The sequence below is a fragment of the Corvus moneduloides genome, chromosome 2 (assembly GCF_009650955.1).
Source record: "Corvus moneduloides isolate bCorMon1 chromosome 2, bCorMon1.pri, whole genome shotgun sequence".
Taxonomy (NCBI): domain Eukaryota; kingdom Metazoa; phylum Chordata; class Aves; order Passeriformes; family Corvidae; genus Corvus; species Corvus moneduloides.
In genome coordinates, this window is record NC_045477.1 from 119415887 (window position 1) to 119439158 (window position 23272).

Below are 23272 nucleotides of genomic sequence, written 5' to 3' on the forward strand. Positions count from 1 at the left end.
AACCGACAACGAACACACAAACAAAAAAAAGAAAAACACCTCAAGAGGGTCAGCAAAGAGATTTTTTTAATTCCAATATTTCAGGCCCTTGAACAAACCCAGAGAGCAGGGTCCCCAGGAATGCTGAATGTCTTTGGTGGCTGGGTCTGGTGAAATCACCCTGAATTAATTGAATTAAATAAGGAAGTTTAGCCTGCACGCAGTGGCTTGAGGGAGTTGCACCCTATTTTGTTATTCCACCTCATGCTGCCTGGAGCAATGTGTCCTTGCCTCTCCTCTTTAGGTGTGAGATGGGTGTTTTCAATAGCACTTGTGCATCAAGTGCACCTTGGGGCATGGGGATACAGTGAAATAGCCCATGAGTTGAAAGTACTTTCAAAACAGAAATTAAAAAATTAAGTTGTTACAGGTCTGAGGTGCTTTTTCTGTGGCTTCTGACCTGCAGCACTGCAAGTCAATGGTAGCAAAATCATGTACTGGAAGAAAGGAGAAACTGGCTGCAGTGTTCAAGAGGGTTAAGGAAGCTGGATCTTGGGGTGAATGCTGTACCAGAAGTCAGGCACCAGCTGCAGTTCCATGCCACAGGGACAAACACTTTCTGTCATTTCTAGCCTGAAGAGAAGGCTTCTCTTGCAAGAAACTTGGAAATTACTACATCCCACACTGGTATAAGCACATTTTTTCTAGCTGGATACTGACATTACTTTTGGTGCACAAAGCACTCTATGAAAAATATGTCATGAACACGGTGTGTGATAACATATTTTGCATTGGCTTTCATGAAATGAAGGAGATTTTGGAAAGGTTCTCCTTGCCCTGGGGAGGGGAAGGAGAAAAGCAGCAAAACACATGCTGAGACACCCTTGTAACATTTAACATCCTGGGAGGTTTCATTCCTTTTGGACATCCAAATCCTGCTCTCCAGTGCATTGCCCATCAGTCCCAAACTTTCAGGTGATGCTGCAGACATCTGAGAGAAAGAGCTTCTTGGCCCTTCTGCAAATCAGACAGCTGGGAAAGGAGACTGAACAGAGCCAATGGCATCCTCTGGATGAAGTGGAGTAAATAAACTTTCTTTTCCTTCTAGGCTGGAGCTGTTTCATGCCCGCCATGTGCTCCCTCTCTCCCTCCTGGGCTGACTTAGTGGTGACACTTTGCAGAGGTGTCTTTAGGTGATAGCAGGAAAGAGAACAACAACCCCAGCAAGACAAAAACACAAAGGGAAGTGGGAGATCACGAGTGTCACGCACTAAGCTTCATTGAGGAACAGTTAGATAATTTGATTTCTCCAGCTTGTGAATTACACAGCTCCCATCATTAAAAAGAGAAAAACAAAAACAACAAAACATGTAATCCTCAGAGTGGTAGCTTTTTAGTGATTATTTCAGTGGTTCACAGAGTTTCACAGTTTCACAGAGTTAAGTTTCATTAAGAAAATGTTTAGAAATGGGATAATGTTCATTAATCACAACTTCCCCAGTGGAGCCCTTTACGTAAAAGCAGCTGTTTGCATATAACTGGTTATAGAAAATAAAGAAAAACTGAACACTAGAAATTAGTATTAAAGGTCTGGGCTGACGTTACATTTTTCAGTAATGCTAGAAGATGCGGAGAAAAAAACTTCTGAAAAACAAAGAAGTTACAACAAGCTGAAGTCTCTCAGGTACTGGCAGGCTTTGGTGAGACGATCAACTCGTTGGCTGAGGTAATTCCTGGTTTTAGCAGCTTCAGTGTCCTCCTCAAGGAGAAAGTTTAACTTCTCTTTATCTTGCAAAAGTTGCAGCATTGCGGTCTGCACATTTTCTCCGAAGTCATGAAGGACAGAAGACAGGATGATCAGAGGAATCTGATTGGAGAGGCGTTTGCTTGCTCCCTGCAAGATGGGGGGGAAAAAGGCAAAATACTAAATTGGTAAAAAGAACTGAAAAATGAAGGGTCTATAGATAATCTGGTAAAAACAAAAGTGGTACCAAGGTTTTAAAATGTTGGACTGAATTACTGTTCAAGAAGGGAATACTGCTATGAACTAAAAAATGTTTGCAACCAGTCTCTTTTGTGCCTGAAATCTAAAAATTAGGAGTCATGGGGATGTCAGCTGTTGCTTTTCTTCCCTCAGCAAACTAAAGCCAAGGCAGGCTGTTCTCTGCTCAGCTCTGTCAGCTGTCACTGGGACAAGTTACAGGAGGACATTCCTGACAAACAGAACTTGTGCAGTTTCTGGTGTCCAACCTGTCTTCACTGAATGCTAACAATATGTTTTGGTGCAGGACATCAAAGAGTGATTTTTCCTGAAGCTGGTAAATTCCTCTATTAGATGGTGGCATTTAGATGGTATTTCTGATGTGGTTGTTCTTTTAAGTGTAAGACAGCTTTGGAGGAAGCTTTAGCCTTAAGGGGAAATGTCTGTGCCTAAGTTACATCTATTGATATCTCCAAGAGATCATCTCCTGTCTGACCTGACCAACTGCCTGGTCGATTTATGGATGCAAACTGAAACAGACCAACCTAGAAGAGCTTGTGGGGCCCTTTCCCCATGGACATCCTGGTGCTTTGGGGCAACATGAGGTTCTAAACCTCTCCCAACTCTGGGAAGTGGCTGCCTCCAGCCCTCCTGGTACTGGGTGAGCACTCAGACCTAAGTGCCTTTCTGCAGTTGAGAGGTTCTGTCTTTCTTTTTGTAATACAACTTGAAAATGGCATTCGTAGCTCCTATAGGGTGTAGGCAACCATGGACACTTAAAAGAGCTTCCATCTCATTCAAACTGCATTTGGCCTTGCATAAGTCAGTCCCACAGAGCTGTGATGCCCTGGCAGTTGGGGTTTTTTTGTTGAAAATGGCTCTCAGGTCATTTACAAAAATATTTAACTGCAGGTAAGACATACAGCAGAGTGTGTAGCAAGGTGAGACGGAAGGGCTTATGCACTCCTGGCTTTGTTTCTTGTTCTCTGAAAGCTAATGGTTTTCTCTTCATCAGCCTGAGCAGCCTGAACATTTAATTGCAGGGATTTGTCACAAACCCTACTCTTGGAATTCAAAGTGAGCTGCTGCCTACCTTCCTGCATTGTTAATATTGAACTTGTTGCTTTCTGAGGGAGTTTTATGACAAAGCAAGTCTGGATACTGCGTGCTCTCTTTTCTGTCTTTCTTTAACATGATCCTTTATTTAAACACCTCATTTGTCTCCAGAGACTTCACTTAGAGGGTGCTACCTGCAATACAGCAGATGCACTCTGATCTCTACAGACAGCTGATATATTATAATGTAATGTTTCATTATTGCTCCTCCTGCTGCAGTAGTTTAGGATCTGACTGCAAGCCGCTGACACCACTTTCTGCTGGCTGCAGGAATATGCAGTGGCTTGAGGCTGACCTGAGCCAGACTGGGAGGTAGCTAACAAGTGGTTTAGGAGCTCTCACTTTGACACCTTCAGGCTTTCCTAATCACCATATCCAGCATCCTGCAACCATCTGTCCCCAGAGACTGTGCTGATACAGCCCAGCTTCGTCCTGAGATCCTCATCACTGGTCAGAAGCTCCAAGGAGTTTGTACAGAAGCTGAGCATGTACCTGAATGAGACACTTAGATACCCTCTGGCTGCTATCCCTGCATAGTGGTAGTATGGCATACAGGGCTATATTGACCCCAGCAAGATCTGCTCGAGGGGTATCTGCTACAGTACTCAGGGGGCAGCAAATCTCTGTACCACAGCCTGTGAACTCACAGAGAAGTAGGCGCTCGTGTGAGAAATCATCTCTGTGACAACAGAGGGCTCCTTTGGATCAAGAAACTGCAGATCTTTCCCCATGGCAAGGTTGGGGCCGTTTTCTGCCTTAACAGCATTTAAAGCACCAATGTAAAGGTCATCCTGGCAGTACACAATTCTCTCCATTTTAAACTGTGTCCGGATATGTCTTTCAGCCTCTGCTGCTTGTTTGTCTCGAATGTCTTCAATTTTCACCTGCAAAAGAAAGCAACAAGAAGTCCTAAGACATTTGTTTCCTTTGGAAAGGGTCCAGTGCTTAGCAGTGGCCCCGGGGAATGGCAAGGTGGGCACAGTGTTCAACTGCCCTTATGCATCACTGTCTAATCCCAGACCATGGGAACATGGAATAATGCTTTAGACTGTGGTTCCTCTGTTGTGAAAGAGCACAAAACATGGCTTTTGTCCCCTCCTTATGCACGAGTGGGATCAGCCCAAACCTGGTGCTTGAAGCCCAAAGGAAAATACCTGTTGTCAGCAAACCAACCCTGCCCAGCCCCTCCCTGTCTGATGCTTTTATTGCAGCCATCTGATGCTTTCTGGCCTTTTTGATACTTCCATCTAAAAGTCTGTGGGGGTGGCAAAGTTCCCTCAGTCATGCTCAAATTCCCTTAAAATGCTTTCCTAGCACCCCTAAGAAAACACCCCATCTCTCTTCTCATATCCAGCGTCTGCCAGAACTTCTTCCCTCTTCATTCCTCTCACTGTGTAGTACCTAAAGATCCTGCCTGAATACCTCTGTGTTTGGATGAAATAATTTATTTGTTCACCAGCTGGTTGGCCTGGGAGCTCAGTAGGGTTTGACCAGGCAAGTCAAATAGCAAACCACCTATTTCACTCACATTTGCCTCTGAGTTTCCTTTTTCAGCAGTACCCTGTGAGCGAACTCTGTTTCCTGGCTGCCAGTATTGCTTCTCGTCTCTTCTTCAAAGCTCTTTCTGAGAAAAGGCCTTCAAGGACATCCATATCACTGAACTCCACCCCAAAACATGCTAATGCCCAAACTGTGAATGGTCATCTTCTAGTTTTTTCATAGCTGGATGATTTTTGGCTTGCCTCCTCCTGCTCCCTTTCATCAAAGATGAGATTCCTGCACTGGCTAAAACTCTGGCTTGCTTTCAGAGAGGGAAAAACACTGTTTAGCACTCTGACAAACCATTGCAGGACTTAAATTTGAAATTGGTGATACACTCTTCAAGGCAGCCATACCAGGTTTTCTTTGCATTGTGTTGCAAACATCAAGAATGTGAGCAGAATGAATAAAGAATGTATATATTAGATCTTGTAAAAGTTGTGCAAAATGCACTTTCATTAGTGCCATTATAATCATGCTAACATTTTCAAGATATTCCTTATTTTCCTGCAAGAAATTCCACACTTGCACAAGGGTAATACAATGAGACAGGTACCACAAGCATGGAAGCATTTACAAATGCCATTCCATCTTTTGAGTTATCTCAGGTTATAGGTAGTGCCTCACCTTGGCAGCTCTGCTTAGATTGTGGAAATTAGCAAAATTCCTTTTAACGAGTTCCATAAATTTCTCTTCAACCAGTTCTAAGGGAAGAACAGAGAGACAAAATAAAGTCAGGTAAGTAAGTGGGGTTTTTAAGGTATTAATATGAGACTTGGGAGATTTTCTGTATTCATTCAGAAATAGCTGACCAGCTGTATATTCTGCCTTTATGATCAATACAAACAAGTAGAAATTTAGTTTTCCAGGTCCAAGAGTGTGACCACTTAACACCTGAGAGATTGAATAACAGTGAGATTTTCTTGGATAAAGCAGTTTCTGTGCTTACAGACACTGAGTCTGGCACAACACAGAAGAGACAGGATCACAACATCATTTCTTCTTGGGTGCTTTTTACTGGATGAGTTATGTACCCTTTCCTTCAGCCCCAGCAGTCCTTGTATAATACATGCAATGTCATGCAAAAAAGCTGTGTTCCCACTTCAGGGTTGTGAATTCCACTCCCTGGGTTTGGGAATACCAAACTGGCACTAGGTACTTCTACAGTACTGCTTCCTTGCTTTGTTATTTATTACACAGTTATTATTTTCTAACTCCCTTCTAAGAGCCACTGGGAAAAGTATGAACAAATGCTGGAGACCATGGGTGGAGATTGAAGGCTCTAGAGAAGGAGCAACCCCCAAGTCGAATCAGATTTACTTCCTCACTCTGAAGGATCCTGAGAGCATCAGTGAGAGCATCAGCTTCTCCTGGAAAATAAACTCGTCAGGCCCAGCAGAGTCTCCCACACAAGAGCCCCCCGTGGCCTGGGCCATACCCATCACGCTGTTCAGGATCTCAACTGCTGGCTCCTCCAGTTCTCTGATCTGCTCTTTTATAATGTCCTCAAAAGTCCTGTAGTTGCTGAAGCCTGGGAACTCCCGTCCACGGTACTGGTCTTCATATTTCCACACTCTACTGGGGGTGTTTTTTTTAGCTGTAATGGTAAAGTAACGTTGCTTTGCTACTAAATCACTCCGTTTATACGTTTCAGATTTAAGAAGGAAGTTTATTTCTCCTCTTTGAGTTGTTCTTGAGAGGAACAACAACTGAGATCATTTTTTGTTACCACTGAACAGAGCTAACACATTGTGGCTCAGTGAATGAGCCTTCTCACACATGGCATCGAGCATCTGACTGACAGAAGATATGATAGGGCAGAAAAATTTTGGTTCTTCTTGGTATTTTTACCCCCACAGAAGTAGCTGGCCATTACCAGTCACTTCCAAGTTTAAAAAAAACCCTGAACAAAACAAACCCCCAAGCTCACGAAACACTTTTAAACACTTTTTCCAGGGAATCTACTGTTGACTAGCTGTTTTTATTTAAGATATCACAGTCAATGTTTCTTTGTTGATATTATACAAATGTGCTATATTTTTTTGTATGAGGTATCACCTTAGCCCAGAGCTAAAGTGGAACAAACCCCACCCAGATTCTAAACTATTAATAGCAATAATAAAATAAAAACGTTAGCACTAATCATAAAAATTATTACATAGATTATTATTACTTATTATTATTCATTGGTGTTGCTGTTATTTAGAAGAGTGGTTCAGAAAATCACCAACAAATTCTGTGCCAGTGTCTTGATTTTATTGCTGTGCTAGGAGAAGAGACAAGCACTGACCCCTCTGTAATGACAGCATTTAATACAAACTATGTCCATGTCCCCAGGGACCAGAGCATAACTTGCCTAACACCACAACAGATGGATGCTCCTGGCTTCTTGTTCTTAAATTTATTGAAAAATATTTATTGAAGATGCTGTGTCTAGGTTTAAAAGCAAGGGGATGGGCTCTCAGGACAGCTGCCAGGATGGTTTCTGTGCTTACCCCTTGCAGCACACTCCAGGAGAATCACGCCCCACGTTCGGAACTCCTTGCGGATCTTCGTGAACAGCCTGACTTCATCTCCAAACAGCTGCTCCTCTCCCCGCGTGGTCCGAGAGATGTCTTGGTTAAAGAGTTTGATCAACTGCAGAGAATTGAACAACAAGTAGGCAATTTAGTAAAGTTCCATTTCTTCAGGTTAATTTGTGGATGTTAAGTAAATCTGCAGTTGTTAGATGTTAAAGCAGGGACACATTTCATAAAAAACATCCCTTTCTTGCATCTTTTATGCTCTTAGCTCCTGGAGTTGTTTTCTTTTTGTTGTTGTTGTTTTTTGGGTTTGTTTTTTTTCTTTTTTCCCCAAACTGTCACAGCTAGAGGAGAACAAACTTGATACTCTTTTGTTTTCCCCCCTGTAGACTTTTAGAACCATTTACTAAATTCTAATAAACCAGACTTGCATGAAGCCTGATGAGCTTTCACAAGCACCTCTCCTGACTGCTGAAGGCTTACTGTGAGGGACTAACTCCCTGAGATGAGACACTTAGATGGAAATCACATTTTGCAGATCACATTTTCATATCTGTAATACATCTGATCTTATGAGCGCTGTAAACAATGGGAACCCTTCAAAATGTTGAGCAGGCAGGAGGATAAGTTTTCCCTTGCTGAGATGCTTGATTTTGACCAATCAACCAAGTTGTTTGGCTTTTTTGCCCCATAATTACAGGAAAAAAAATGCTAGAAGGGGCCATGAGCTCCTGTGGTCCATTATTTTTGCAGGTGTGGCTTGTCTCTGTTACCCTCAAAGCACTTCAGTGACAGATACCACAAACTTCCTGGTGGTCCACGTTGATGTTTTGATAATTTCAAGCGGTTTCTTTTTCTCCCCCAGTTACCTCCTTGCTCTGCTCTGTGACCAATACTGATACTTACATCTGTGAGGAAAAGCAGCTTCTCAGACTCTGTTCTGGGTGTGCCTCTGCTGTACCTTTGCAGATCCTGTAATGTTTTATGGAGGGTGTCACGAATTTGGCTCTCCAGTGCTGGCAAAGTTTTCTGGGGAGGAGACAGTGAAGCAGGACATTGAGATAGGTTGAACCTGCCTGGTTTTGGAAGGAAAACAAAATCCCTCTAAGAGTGACCTACACCTGCACAGGATCTTTGCTATTTCTACAAATCCAAGAGCTCGCTGTCTGTGTCCCATGTGCGCTAGTGGGATAACGTGGAAGAGCAAATATGGCCTTCATTGAGGGAATGCAAGGGGCCAGGATCTCCCTGAGGAATGAGGCTGGACCTCACTGTGAGTTGGGCAGAACAGCTGCAGGCTAGGGCAAGATGCCACCCACAGTGAGCCAAAAACTGTCCTCACAGGTTGTGCCAGAAAGCTTGTGATGAGGTGGTGACTGCTCAATTCCTGATAAATACCTGATGGAACATGGCTGTGTAATTGCTTATTTTCTGTAACTTACATAAATAATTTTTTTTTCTCCTTTGAGACTGAATTTAGAGGTTCTCTATAGTTTAGCATCTTCCCTTAATGGAATAAGAAAAATTACATACAGATATATGTATATCAAATAAACCCCCCAATATCCTTACATTAGTATAGTAATATAATAGAACATCTTGATGTTTTGAAGACATTTTCAGTTAAATAGAAATCACCATGTTTCAGTAAGCTGACAGCACTAACTTGTCACCCTGGTGATCAACATGCCTCATAAACAAAGAGAAGTATCAAAAAGAAGCTGCCACTGAAAAGGCAGGAGTTACGAGTCACAAATAGATGAAATAATTTGCTTATTGTTGATCTGCAGTTAAAAGGCAAATCTGAGGACAGAGCATGGGGCTTTTTACCTCTGCCTCTCAGTTCAGTTTGTTCTCAGATCACTGGGTTAAAGGATCATTAAGCACTGTCTGTGCATATAAAGATGAAATCCGACTGCAGTCCAAGGCTGAAGGGTTGAACTAGATTTTAGGTAGTAACTGATACAAACAGCTCAGCATGGGACCTCTGTTACTTACAATAATGTGTTTCACAAGTTCATTTGTGAGCTTCTCTGCCAGATGGGGGATAGTAGCCTTTCCTTCTTCCATAACAGCCCTGTGAAAAAAGAGGAAAAGGTGGGTTTGGATAGCCAGGCTGTGCAGGGCAAGGAGGCAGCACTGATGCTCTGCTCTGTTTTCACTAGTTGTATTATGCAATTTGAGTAAAAAAAGAGTCTCTGGGCCATGCTGGTGCAGATGTGGCAACAGCCCAGGACTCTCTGGGCACTTTTATTCAAGAGTTGTTTGACAGCTACTGACTGAACGAAGGGAAACAGAAAAGAATCTGAAATAAAGCAAATTCTAACAGCAGATAAATGTGCTGCTCTACTATTCCTTCATGTGTGAAGCTCATTGATCCAAAACCCTTTTTAGACGCCATTCTCTGTATTATGACTGATCAGCTGCTGAGTCATCTGGGCAGCCTGTGCCCTCAGCACAGCCTTTCCTTCTCATGCTGTTTCACCATGTTTTCCAGTGAATAGAAATACTTCAGTGCCTGACTTGAAGTGCTCAGATGCTTAACTCAAATTCTTTGGGACTATTCTGAACTTCTGAAGTTCGTTGCACTTCCCCCATGTATTTTGCATCAAAAAAAAAAAGCCCCAACAAACCAACATTTTAAAAGTTTATTTGGTTACGTAAAAATCTTCTGGGTTACTGAAACACAACCCTAAATGGGCAACGAGAAATAATGAGTATAATTAATACCTGTTGGAAACCCCTAAGTTAAATCTCAGCAAATCAACAGGAAGCTTTGAGGTGACTTTAACATGTTTTTGATGAGAACTTTTCTGCGAGGAGTACCTGAAATGTTTGTGACTCTCAAAGAAGTTTCTTTCGTGTTGGATTGCAGCAGCCAAGGTCATTCTGTTGTGGATGTCCTGCTGCCCACGGCACTTCACGATCATGTACCCTTTTTTGAGGGGGATTACCCTGTTTTGCACTACCTTAACAACAGACTCTTCAGTCCCTCTGTCCACCAGGTCAGGTTTTGTGAGGACTCCTGTAAAATTAAAAGAGAAAGTTACCCACCAAGCAGGAACACTCTGTACTATGTTCTATAAAGCAATTTTTTTGTATTCTCTCTCCTAGAAAGCTCTCAGCTCCTGGGTTTTGTACTGTAAAACTCGCTCTGTGGTTGGCCTCCCACCACGTCTTTTGCTTTGCAAACCTTTTTTACCAAGCAGCAGCAAAGCTTTTTTACCATTAACTTCAGATTAACTGCCATTAACTGAGATTTTCATCTTCCAGTTATTCATAACATGAGTGCCAGCAAGATACCAATCTAAGGGATTCTTGGAGCTGCTCAGGAATTGTGACTAGAAACATTTGCAAATATTTTCTTTAGGCTGCTTTCCTTATTTGTTTTTTTTTTTTCTTCTAGTAGCTAATTTCACAGATCTGGTGCAGAACACAGGACATCAGTCCTCATGGGGAAAAAACCCCAAGATTTGCCCTCCTTTTCAACTCATAGCTTAAAAATTCTCTCACCTATTGTCCTTTCTCCACTGGGGTCCACCTCTTGAGCCATTTTCAATGCTTCTGTTGTTGCAATATCCACATTACATGGCACCACGACCAAATTGACTGTCTCTTTGCAGCCAATAAATCTTTTAAATAGCATTTTGATCTGCAATTCAATACAGCAGTGAGGAGGTTCAGTGAAATCAGACGTTTGCTTCTTGTAGGATGTGACAATTTCTAGCAATATGAGCCACTGTGTGATGACATTAAATGCCACATATGCTGAGGGTAGTATTACATGCTAGAGGATGGCATGGAAAGGGGTCAGCAGAAGAATGCAGACTCTTTTCTGATGTCAGGATTAATTCAAACATCTGGCTTGAATGAGACCAGACTAATGTTGTTAAGCCTGTCTTGAGTTTAACATCTTGTGCATATATAATCTTTCATTATGGAAATATTAAAGGTATTTGATATTTAATCACATGTAAGAAAATCTGGTTCTGATGTGTAGGTTCACACTTATGGAAAGAAAGCAAGCTCAATTCTGCTGATAAATCTCAAATTTGTATCTCTGAAAGGAGCACAAATGTCTTTGGCTTACATTTCAGTAGAATGTTTGTGGGAAAATTCAAAAAAAAGCCAAAACAGAAGCTGCACATGGCATCTAGTTGGCATTTTTCTGTTTCAATGCCAAACTAAACGAGTTTCTCATAATTTGTGTTGTTTTGCAGAAGCTTCACACAGCCCTATTGTGCTTCTTCTGCAGTAAATCAATTCTCTTTTTCACCTGGATTTTGGTAAAGATGCCTCTCTTTTCTACTCCCCATACCTCCCAATTTCTGACAGGCTGCAATGCTTTAGACTCCATCTCTGGAGCATGCAGACAGCTGGGGACAATGGTAATGTTTGGATTTTATCACATCTGCTGCTTTCTTCTCAATACAATAGAAAGATTGCTATCTAACTGTCAAATTAAATTACTCTCCTCCCAGAAAGTAAAGCCCAGACAAGCCAATCTTGTCTCATTTCTATTTGGTATATCTAGTTTAGTTTGGGCTCCTCTTATTCCAAATTCCTATTTAAAGGTATTTTAGGAGAAACAACACACCCAGCTCCTGCACATCACTCTCACAGCAGGTTTTATCCAACTAGAGCTTTATTTGCATTCCCCAGCATTTATTCTAAAAGCAGCCAGAGGAAAAGCAGAGATCCCCTCCATTTATTCTGTTTACTTCACAAAAGGTCTGCTGGGACCCCTCAAGGGATGAGACCCTGGGCACAGACTGGCACACGAGGCCGAGTTTTACCTGGTCCCCGATGTCTTTCGGCTGGTCCCCCACGGCCACCCTGGCAATTCCAGGAAGATCAATTAGTGTCAGATCTGGGACATCAGGGGACTGAACTTCCAGGGAAATCAACTGTCCACTAATGGCACCTCTAGGACCGGCCACAACATCCTGGGCTGTGAAGAGAAAAGAGCAAGGCAATGCACACAAGCTTCAGATGGTGCATCAAACCAAAGCTGAACACAACGACTTTGAAAAGTACCTACTACCACCTGAGGCTCTTTTAGGCTTGGCTTTTTCTTTCAGATCCAGCCACACACTTAAATCCATTTATGCAAAAATCAAAGGAAATTATCATGCAGCACAGGGCGATGTGAAGTCCTGTTGGAATATGAACTGTAATATTTTACAGAGCATATATTTATGGTCTCTCATGTATGCAGACAAAATACATGTAAATAAACCACAATGAAAGGGATCAGGTAAAATACTGGTCAGTTGTAGAAATGCTTCCTCAACAACAAGAGACTTTGTAGGCATTAATTAATCCTTGGATGCCTTGAAAGAAAAATAGGTGCTGTTCTATACTCTTCACATTTTGATAGGGAGATTGAGAGTAAATTGTCCCAGATCCTACAAGGCAATAATGCTTGAACTGTGAACACAAAGAAGCAAGGAAACCCCACAGTCATTCTCTTGAGAGATTTTCAGGTCTTTAATCACCTTACTTAATTCATACCAATCACCTGGCCAGTTTTGAGAATATCCAAATAATGTATTGAAAAGCTAATAAAAAAATAGAAAGAATAACAGTGTGCAGAGCTATTCAAGGGAGTAAGGACAATCCAACTTTCACATTTAGGGCAAGTGCTCACTGCCCTGTGGGTAAGAACACTGATTTCTTACACAGCACGAAATGCCATAACAGCAAATGTGACGTGCAAAGGGCAGTGACCAAGCCCGTGGTCACAGTACCTGGCAGAAGCTCTCTGTCCTCCACCCTGCCTTCTTGCAATTTCCTCCAAAATCATTAGATTTCCAACCAGAGACACCGCAAGCTCTCTGGGCTTTTGAACTGATGACAGGAACCATTTAAGGCTTTGCATGTTTACAATTTGACACACAACCTCCCCAAACCAGGAAACCAGGAAGACACCACCCAGGTAAGACACAGCCTGAGCCTTTATCATGGATCAGGATAAAAGGATCATGGATCTAGCGGGTGGCATCCCTGCCCGAGGTGTTGGAACCAGAAGACTTTAAGGTTCCTTCCAACCCAGGCTATTCTGAGATCTTCATCATGGATCATCTTCACCACTGAAGCCCTGGTACAACTCCCTCGAGAGAGTTTCCTGGCCCAGCTTCTTCTGCTCTGAATCCAGCTCTTGGTGTTACTCCACAATCACTGTGGATGCTGCTCAGTCTAAGAGGAGGATTCAGAGGAAACGGAACCAGCCAAATCCACTCACCTTGCCTTATTGCTCTGTCCACCTCAGAGGCGTTCTGGAGCTCCAGGGCAACATTCCGGTAGCAGATTTTCCCTTTCCATGGCTGGCCTTCAGGTACCCTCTTGAGTTTAAGTTCCAAGGGACAGCGAGTGACAATACCTGCAGCAGTTCCAAAGGCAGAGGTTGCTGTGCATGAAACACAGCCTCGAAGTGTGTGATGTACACAGGGTTGCCTAATGTTTCACACAAAAACATGGAAATGTTCCAAGAGATGCTGCCAGAGGGGGCTTGTCCAACTTCCTGCTCAGAGCAGGATTGTCACCAGTGCTTGATGAAGACAACCACGGCTCTTCCCAGACACGTCTGGCCCTGCAAACCTCCACAGATGGAGCTTTGCTCCTCTCTGGATGATCTGTTTCACTGCTGCAGCTAAGTCCCATGAAAAACTTTTCCACAAGTCCAGCCTGAAAGACTAGATTATATGGTAAACTCACACGGAACTTGCAGAATTTATATGTGTGAAAATACACACACAGAGCGGAAAAGCGGATCTTCTTGAGCTGCAAAGTCTTCCAACCATCATCTCTGACTTAATGCTTTAAGTAAAGGTCTTTGTACACTTTTTACACATAATAATAATAATAATAATAGAAATAATAGTAATAATGATAATAATAATAATAATGGTATCTGTAAGAAAATGTTGTTTAAAAAACCCAAACCAACCCCAGAAGCAAATTTAAAAACTGGTTTTCCATGGGAAAGTAATACTCAGCTGCACTGCTGTTTTCTGGGAAATGCACAGAATCAGGTGGGGCAACTATACCACACTTCTTACTCCTGCTCTCTTGACCACCTGGAACATGTGCCTTGATTTACTTTGTGGTGCCTCACTGGCACCTCCATGTCTCAGTCATGGAGTTATCCAATTCTAGACCAAAAAATAAAAAAGAAGAAAAAAACCCCCTTCCACCTCTTCAAAGTGAAAACCTGAGAGAGTGAATTCTTACCATTGCCCCTGGGAAGAGGAACACCAGACAGGGCTTCGAGCACAGAACTTTTCCCAGAGCTCTGGTCTCCAATCACTGCAATTGCAGGCAAGGACAGGTCCTTTTCTATTCCAAGAGCTCTCAGGCTGTCGACAAGATCAATGCAGGGTCGGATCTTCTCCTCATACTGGTTGTACAAGGTGTGTTCTGCAGCCTGCTGGAGTTAAACTTCCAGTGAATTTTCCATAATTTAAAAAAAAAATAAAATTAGACTCATTTTGTACTCATTTTTCTTCAGTAAAACTTATTTACTGGCATCAAGCTGTATTTCATATCACTGTGCATCCTTACATCTCCAGGTAATAAACGGGTGTCTGGAAATATGAAAGAAACAGTTGAGGCTGGCTCAAAGACCATGCTTAGTAAAAATACCAAATTTTGGAAGCCATCCTGAGAAGGTAAAGAACACATTACTAAGTGTGCTTTGTTAATTTTTTTTAATAACAAGTTTTTTAATAACTGCCATTTTCTTCCACTCATCCACAGATGTACTGAATATGTGTATGCAAATGAAGACTGATCCCAGAAATCACTGAATTTGGTAAAGAATAACTTATTAGATCTTTATTTTGGAGTTTGAAGATTTAGTTTGTGCACAGACACCAAAAATGTTCTGCTGTAACATTCTTAACAGGTGGCTGAAATATTTTAGATCATCATGGGTCTTCTTTATTTACCTCATTTTAGGCTCACATGAGGCATGGATATGAGTGGGTTGTTTTAAATGACTGATTATTGTCATTTTCTGGGTTTGATACATGTCCAGATATCAACACAGGCTCTTCATTTACATGAAAACAAAACAAATAATTTCCAGTCTTTGGCAAAATTCGTCCATCTGCTATTAAATATGCTCAACTAAAGTATATAAAGATCAGCTTGGTCTCTTCTCCCTGTTCCTCTCTCCATGTTCCAGTCTGACTGCTGCATTTAGAGATGCAATTTTGGGAACACCAATCTGTTTCAGACATATTGGGCCAGACACATTCAACCCTGATTTTTCGAAAAGAAAAACTTACGTTTCTCTCCATCACTTTTATCCAAAAAAGATGCATCTAAAAGTATGTCTGTGGATCAGATGTACTCAAACAGAGCAGATTTTTTGGTTCAAGATGAGGAGGGCAGCACATATTACTGGAGGCAGGCATTTTAAACCCTTTTTGGTAACCCCTGCCCACTCTCTTCACTACAATGTTTAATAGCTAGCAAATTGTCAAAAAACTTCAATAACTGTGTCACAGACTTTAAACCAATCTGTGTTCAGTGGAAAATATCCAAGCAGGTTATTATTAACCTTTCTGTGCATTTCTGTTGAGGGTTGAAGAGCCTCAAGTAAAAAATATCTCAGCTTTTATGATTTCTGTTCAACATTTGTTGTTAGGATCAAAACAGATACAAGTCACACATTAAACTGTCTTCTAGGCTGCAGCCATCTCTTTTTTTTAGACCTGCATGGTTAATGTCTGCAGATTAATTGCAGGTACCTCTCTTCCTAGTTACACAAATAACTGCTTGGCCCTGATCCCAAAAGTCCTCCTTAGACCTAACAAGTGCAGATTGCCTGAAGAGACCAAGGGATTCATTTTGAGGCACAAAGTGAAACAACAGAGTAAGAGTGGGAGAATCTGTGCTCTCTTCTTGCCTTACCTTGTCCTCTTCTCCAGAAAACTCTTTCTCCAAGTCCTTCTGCTCATAGTCAGGCCTTCTCTCAAACATGTTCTCTGACATCAGATCAGCTTCTTCTGGTTCTTCTGGTGGGAGAGGCACTGTAACAGCTTCTGGATATGGTTTTAAGAAAGGAAATACAAACCCTTCTTTCTTTGGGGTATTTTTGGTTTTTTCAGAAGGTTGTTTGAATGCTGCTTTCTTTTTATCCATGACCCGCTGATTTTCTGGGCTTCCACGTAGGTTTTCCACAAGTGTGTAAATAAGTAATGAGTATTTTGGACCAAACCACTACACTCACTAAGCAGGGATCACTGCCTGGTCCAACCACTCTGAGGTGCAGCTTCTGAAATCAAACACAGGGCAGTGAGTGACTCCACCTTGCAACATTGATCAGAGCAGAAAAAAATCAAACACCACTTTTATTCCCTGATCCAAACCCTCGGTAGGTACCAGGTGCCACAGCTCTTTTCAAGTCACTGAAATTGGTCTCCAGAGAATAGACTTGAACCCTTCTCCCTACCTCTCTTACGCATTTTTTTTTGTATTAAAAAAAAAAATTTGCCACGGGGAAAAAAAAAAGTATTTGTTTTCTGTGGGAAAAAAAAAAGTTACACCAGCTTTTGCAAAAAAGCCAATTTTCCGTGATGAAATATTTTGCTGAAAGATGTTTGGAGAAGCTCAGTCAGCATCTGGGCATGACTGGAGGGAGTGTGAATCCTTAACTTCCTGGTGTCAGGAATGTAGGGCTGTGGCTGGCTCTGCATAGGTGGGACACACCAAGCTATGGTCTGCTAAGTGGCCATCTCACCTCTTTTGTGGAAGAAACACTTGTTAGAGGCAAGTCTGACTCCTGTTTTAGAAGCTCTGTATCGTGGTCCCCTCCTCTATAGCTTAAAACCCTCTCCCAAAAGCAGACTTTGCTTGATATGATGTTAGAGAGAAGGGAGGACTAGGAGGCCTTTTATTTCCTTGTTCAGCACTTCCTTATGCAGAAGTTTTGTTCTCTATTGGTGACTGAGGAAATTAGAGGCTTTTAGTGTGACATTTTCCAGGGAAGGTGATTTCCAGAGAGAGTGATTTAAGGGCAAAAAAGCAAGAGTACTTTTTCAAAGCTAGATTTTTTTAGCCTTCCTCTGCCAAAACCAAGATCTGTTTAACTCAAACACTTCGGAAAACAAATTAGGAGACCCACATCTTTGCTTGCAATTAACTTCCTGTTCTGTTAATTTTGTTTTGGTTGAATTAAGTTTACAGGTTTTCTAATTTAAACAGATGCCAGAAGAAGATGATCAGACACAATGCAGGTTATACTTTCAATGTGTAAAGTTTAGAAAAAACACCACACACTGTAGCAGAGCAGTTGAGAGAAGGTTCTGGGCCAGGCACGGGAAGCTGGACACAGTGACTGCATGGGCATTTATAATTAGATTTATAATACAGTATGTAATAATACAGTATGTAAATATTGCCAGTGCAGTATAAAAATAACATCTCTATCATCTATTCCAATGGATTATAATCAGGTCACGGTCCTTCCTGTTGAGTCACAAGTGAGTTCCCCCTGCTTCCAAAACTTCTCAGAGCAGCCTAGGTGCAACCTGGTCCACTTACTCTCAGATTTGGTCAACAGTCCATGTCTAAGGAGTTACAGTATGAGCAGGTTCAGCTGGAAATGTACAGATTTACAGTCTTTGGCCCTGCAGAATTCACCATTACAAAGCAACAAAGCACCTCTGGGGCTACTTTAGGATTTTATGTCTATATTTGGGTGGACCTTGAATTTATACACCTGTCCAAAAGCGTTGGAGCTGGAGGTACCTTGTGGGTATCCCTGGTGGGGGCGCTGGGGGAAGTGGGGAGAGAAGGGGGTGGGAAGTGGGGGAAAATCAACCCAGAAACTCTCTGCAACTTTGGGACACCAGGCTGCCCTGTTGGCCCAGTCTCCAGCAGCATTTTATATCCTTTTTGTGGCCAGTGTCCACCAAAGCTAAACACAGACATCTCAGCTCCTGCTCTCTGGAATGAATTATTTATGCAAACATCCAGACATCCCGCAGTAACCCCCTAGCGTGTTTACTTAAGACAAACCCCATGGCTATCACAGAGGTGGAAGGGATATGGAGGGGGCTGAGGATGCATGAGGAGACCCAACTACCTTTTGTCACCCTTTACAAACATCGAGATGGGGTGCAGACCACAGGGTACACACACACACACCAGCCCCGAACAAAGGCACCTGCAGTCAGCACCAGAATAAACAAACGTGTGGATTTCTGAGGCCACACCTCTGTTCTCCCCCTGGACCTGGAAAGGGTAAGTAGGTTGTGTAACCCTTCCCTGTGCCACATGGCATAGTGATTTCTTTGTGTACTGAGCCGTGACAACATCGGATGGAAGAAAGGGGGAGAAGAAAACAAAACAGCTGCAATTTTTAAGAGCCCTTCTACAATGGGCCAGAATCCACATGTGAAACATGACACTTGGATGACATGATGATACTGAAAGTCTGCCAACAATTTCCTCTCACCAGAGCTGCCCCTGCCTCCTTTGCTGGGACAATACTGATTTCCTTGAGCTATACCTGCAGAATTTGCCTGCCTGTGTGTGGGAAGCCTCTCCCAGCACAACACGAAGCACTCTGCTGCTCGCCCACATCTGCACAAACACCAACCTGCTCATGGTTCTGAAGAGGAGTTGCTTTGTTTTTTTGTAATGAGCCTTTGGCTTTGCATCTGGAGAAGATGAGAAGCCCCTACCAAAAAAATCGCCTCTCAAATCCAAGGTACAGAGCTGCAGTGCTGAACCCACACAGTTCTTGGATTATTTACTCTGTGTCCAGCCAGAGGAGCACATAGACTTCTGGCTGGCACATCCTGTGACTTCAGGATAAATTTTTGGGTAAATCTCACAGTTTCTGTGTTGTATGTTTATTAACTCTAGCTGTCTTCTCATAAAGAAAATGAAGCAATGCAAAGCTTACGATCCTACTCATAAATAGTGCTGGCTAGATCATCTTGCTGAATACTGGCTTTAAAAAAAAATTAAATGCCATCTCTCAGTTGTCTCCTTTTAATGAGGAAATAATACTAACATCTTTTCTTTTTTTTTGCCACTCCAGAAAGCAAATAATCCTGCTCCTAGCAACTTTGTTTAATCACACTTACTTTAGACACTTTTTGAAGCCTTGTCACATTAAAATGAATGAAGATAACAGTAAAAAATTGCATTACTGTTTTTAGAAGAAGGAAAGGAGAAACTTACCCTTGTAAGGAGAAACTGACCTCCTGTAGCAAGGAGAAGCAGTGACTTTCCGAAACTTCTTCAGATGCTTTTTTATATACAGGCTCCACCTACCCACTACGATGAGAAACAGCAGAAATGAAACTAATTCTCACAGGAGAAATATTTGGCTTCTGTGGAAATGACCGGGCTGTTTCAAAAGATAGATTTGCCACAAGTGGGTACCACTTGCTTACCTTGCACCTGGCTCAGTTAAGGGCATGGTTATCTTAACACATGGATTGTGTCCACAGAGAATGGGAGACCTCACAGCCGTAAGTTCAGAGAGCCATAGAATGCTAGAATGGGTTGGGTTGGAAGGACACAAAGATGATCTTGTTCCACGCCCTCTGCCATGGTCAGGGACAGGGACACCTTCCACTATCCCAGGCTGCTCCAAGCCCCGTCCAACCTGGCCTTGGACACTGCCAGGGATTCAGGGGCAGCCCCAGCTTCTCTGGGCTACCTGTGCCAGGGCCTCACCACCCTCACAGGGAAGAATTTCTTCCTAATATCCAATCTAAACGTACTTTCTTTCAATTTAAAGCCATTCCCCCTTGTCCTAATACTACTTGCCCTTGTAAAAATCTCAGTCTTCTCACTGAAGCCTCTCAGAAGACCAGCCACACTTCTGTAACGCTCTTCAGCAGATGATACCCAGGTGAAACTAAGCTTAATTATTGCTGAACTTTTAGTGAATTGTGAATTATTAATTAATCACTGTGTAGCCTTAGGATATTTAGCACTAATGCAGCAAATGCATTTATCAAAGGCAATTCTGAATCTGTTACAGCTGTCACCTCAAAACACAATTCTCAACTTGGCAAAACTGTCTCCATGAAAGTCCTTGGAGGGGCTCTGTCAGGCAAATGTGAAATTCATACTCTTAAGGTGACAGGTTTGTGATAGCTCTGGAAATAATAATGCAATGTGTTGGGTTTTTTCCTTTCATTTCCCTGTTATGTTTAGTGCACACCAGAAACGAAACTCGTCACAACACAGCTGAGCTCCTCCTTCCTTGGCTGTACTGTGTAATAGGATATCAGGGACAAATGGCAGCGGCATTTGGAAATAACTGCCTTTGAGCAAAAACGTACCTTTCCTCCCCCACAAAAAGGCATCTCAGTGAGTCAGTTCACTCATGCCTGGGGCAGAACCTGCTGGTTCAAGCTGCTGTGCCCCACTCTCGCCTGCTGGGGATGCTGGTCCTGTGCCATCCAGGGGCCCTTTCAGCCTCCTCATCCCTCCATGCAAAAAGCACATGGGTGAGGGCCCCCTCCACACGAGAGGGATGTTTTTTCCACCTCCCAGTGAGACTTTCCAGCCCAGCCAGGGTGGGCAACCATGCCACCATTCACCTGGGCTGTGCCTTGGCTGCCAGAGGCTGCAGGGTATGGCTGAGGTTGTTGGATGTGGGTGACAAGAAAGCTGACACACAGTGTGATTTGTCTCTGTTATGCACTGCTTCAGGACAGTTCCAAGTTGTTTCTCATGACCTTGTGGTATTTCCTCAACATCACTGGGTCAGGATGCTTCCTCTTCTGCTGCCTTTGCTTTCCTGTCCTCATTTTTTTGTGTTTTGGGATTTTTTCTTTGTTGTTAATAGGCTCTAAGCTGTTAAGCAACATCAGTATTCTTTGTTCAGTCAGGGGTTTTGCAAGTTGGATGCAGGACCACCCCTTAGTTCTCACTCCCTCTGGTTTTGTCCATAACCTCGAGTGATCTGCTGTTCTTGATTCCTGGCTGTTTTGGTGGGTTTCAAACTGCCTTACTCAGGTCCATGGGTCTGACTGCACAGCAGTCACACTTGTCTAGACCCAGCCCTTTTCCCTCATTCCTCACCTGGCAGTGATTCAGACAGGGCCTGTTCCCAAGCTCTGGCTGTGGGTGGCAGGATGTGACACACAGCCAGGCTGGGCACAGGCTGCAGCAGGACACCACAGCTCTAAGCTCTCCTGGCCTCTTTCACCACCTTATACTTGCACTTAATTGTACAGGAGAGCACTCTGAATGACATTCTAAGTCGTACTCTTGTCCCGAAATGGCTTTTTTAGTCCTGTGTGCAGGAGGCTGATCCACACACAGAGTTGAGGTATTTGGTTTATTTACAGCTCTGCACAGAAGGAAGTGCTGGGTGGCAAATCCACAAAGCCAGCACAGCGACTACCAAAACTTTTCACTATTTATACACAAAGGCATTTATGTTCACTGGCTACAAGTCACAGAGTTCTCTTCTTAACTAGTATTTTATCTTCTACTGATTAAATGATTCTCTCACTTCTTTTGCTAATTAGTCCTCATGCTCAGTCTTTCTCCTCTTTTGAATCAGTGAGTTTTTTGGGTAGGTGGGTGGTGAGTCAGTGGTTGTGATCTCCCCTTGCCAAAATTACCCATTCCAGATTTAATGAGCTGGCCTTGCTTTGTTCCTTGCTATCTGGCATTATCTTAGTTTATTCACCAAATGTCCTTGGGTTTTGGTTCAGCAGTGAGCTCTGTCTGGCTGCAGTTGATACATTAGCTCAAGTTTCTTCTATTCTTTTTTTTCTACGGCTGCTGCAATTACTGAGACACACTAAACATAATTTATCTTTTAGGGAGTTGTTCATCATTTCCTCCAGTTGAGGTTATGAAGCCACAACAGCACTCAAAAGCCTCACTTTTTATGAACATCACACATTTTCCTGAAATTAATCACAGGGATGACTGGCAAGTTAATTGCTTCAGGATTTTTCAAATGCAAATATTCAGTGCTGCAATTAAGACAAAGCATAATAGGGTTAGCATTAAGAGAGCAACAACAGGGTGAAGTATCTTACTGAAAATCCCTGTAAGCAGTTGGTGACCATCCAAAAACAGTGTCCCACCATTGATGTTCTGCAGGAATAGCTGCACCTTTCTTTCTGTTGTCAGATTTCCCCCCTCAACACAAAGTCTGGCTCTGCTCATCCTCCAGAATGCAAAAAAAAGCATCTTTTAAATCCAAAGCAGTCAAATAATTATTTGTCCATGATTGTTTTACTGCTCTTAAATCCTGTACCAGCCTATACTGCTGAGAACGAGGCTTCTTTTCTGGGGTCTGATTCAGACTGACCCTCTCCAAGCAGTATTCAGGATGTCATTCTCAGGTTCCTCTGAGCTCTGGTTCATTATTAAATGGATTCAAGCCTCCCGTGCCTTTTCTTGTGAAATACATAGAGGTTTTCTGAAAAAGGTTTTCAAGCATTTAACTTGCAGAGTACATCTTGTCCTAACAATTAGGGGACACCCTGGCATACAGAAACTCGTCAGTTAGTTTAGTGTCTCCAGCTGTGCATTCCATGGGTTGTAAGAATGGCTGTGAAGCTCATTTTCCCATTACCCCAACAACCAGAATTTTAACTCAGCAGGCCCTTGCAGAGAGTTATTACTGAATGTCTGGCTCTGCTATCCACCAGAAATGCCTGGTTTCAGCTGATGTATTATCTTAAATTTCTGTCTTCTACTCTTTGTTTTCTATAGCTGATGCAATTACTGAGACACGTTAAACATAATTGCTCTATTTGGGATCCGTACATCAATACAAGTGATTAACTTATGAATTTTCAGCAGTGCCTTTGTTATGTGATCAGTTTTGTTTAATCACAGGACTATGTTTCAAAAAAAGGAGGAACTCTGAGCAGTATCACTTGCTGTGAAGGGTGAAATCAGGGTTCTCCTTTCTCGACACATCAAGTACTTTGGTTCTCATATTTTGTCCTGAAACAGCAACATAAAAACTTGAGCCCCTTAGTGGGAAATGTTTTAGTGTAAGGCACTGAAAACAGTTTTCATGTTTATGTAATGATTTATAACAGCTTGTTTCACTGGCAATACAGTTCTACAGACTAACACAACACAACAGGGATGTTTAAAATAGACTAAGCAAAATTTAATTTCA

The 23272-nt window shown here is 42.5% G+C and overlaps 1 protein-coding gene across 2 annotated transcripts; it reads right to left on the minus strand.

Annotated features, from left to right (window-relative positions):
* Nucleotides 1-49: 49 nt before the first annotated feature.
* LOC116440373 (interferon-induced GTP-binding protein Mx-like) lies at nucleotides 50-19693 on the minus strand. 2 transcript variants are annotated; one of them, XM_032101079.1, is made up of 14 exons: nucleotides 19359-19693; nucleotides 16057-16420; nucleotides 14371-14563; nucleotides 13382-13519; nucleotides 11934-12088; nucleotides 10651-10789; nucleotides 9964-10162; nucleotides 9136-9214; nucleotides 8044-8166; nucleotides 7111-7252; nucleotides 6054-6212; nucleotides 5243-5319; nucleotides 3724-3960; nucleotides 50-1873 (listed from the first exon to the last, which is right to left on the minus strand). In XM_032101079.1, the coding sequence occupies exons 2-14, from the start codon at nucleotides 16285-16287 to the stop codon at nucleotides 1640-1642; spliced, it is 2106 nt and encodes a 701-aa protein (XP_031956970.1). In that variant the 5' UTR covers nucleotides 16288-16420; nucleotides 19359-19693; the 3' UTR covers nucleotides 50-1639. The 2 variants fall into 2 exon arrangements, with proteins under 2 accessions (XP_031956970.1, XP_031956969.1); XM_032101078.1 differs by having other exon boundaries at nucleotides 14371-14566; nucleotides 19359-19687.
* Nucleotides 19694-23272: the final 3579 nt, after the last annotated feature.

What these genes read in the sequence shown, in the direction of transcription:
- LOC116440373 (XM_032101078.1), bottom strand. Translation starts at nt 16,287, where the DNA reads ATGGATAAAAAGAAAGCAGCATTCAAACAACCTTCTGAAAAAACCAAA. An exon ending in CAGTGGAGAAAGGACAATAG is followed by an intron (nt 10,163 to 10,650) that starts GTGAGAGAATTT and finishes TTAATTTTACAG; the next exon opens with GAGTCCTCACAAAACCTGAC. An exon ending in GAGAGTCACAAACATTTCAG is followed by an intron (nt 9,215 to 9,963) that starts GTACTCCTCGCA and finishes CTTTTTTCACAG; the next exon opens with GGCTGTTATGGAAGAAGGAA.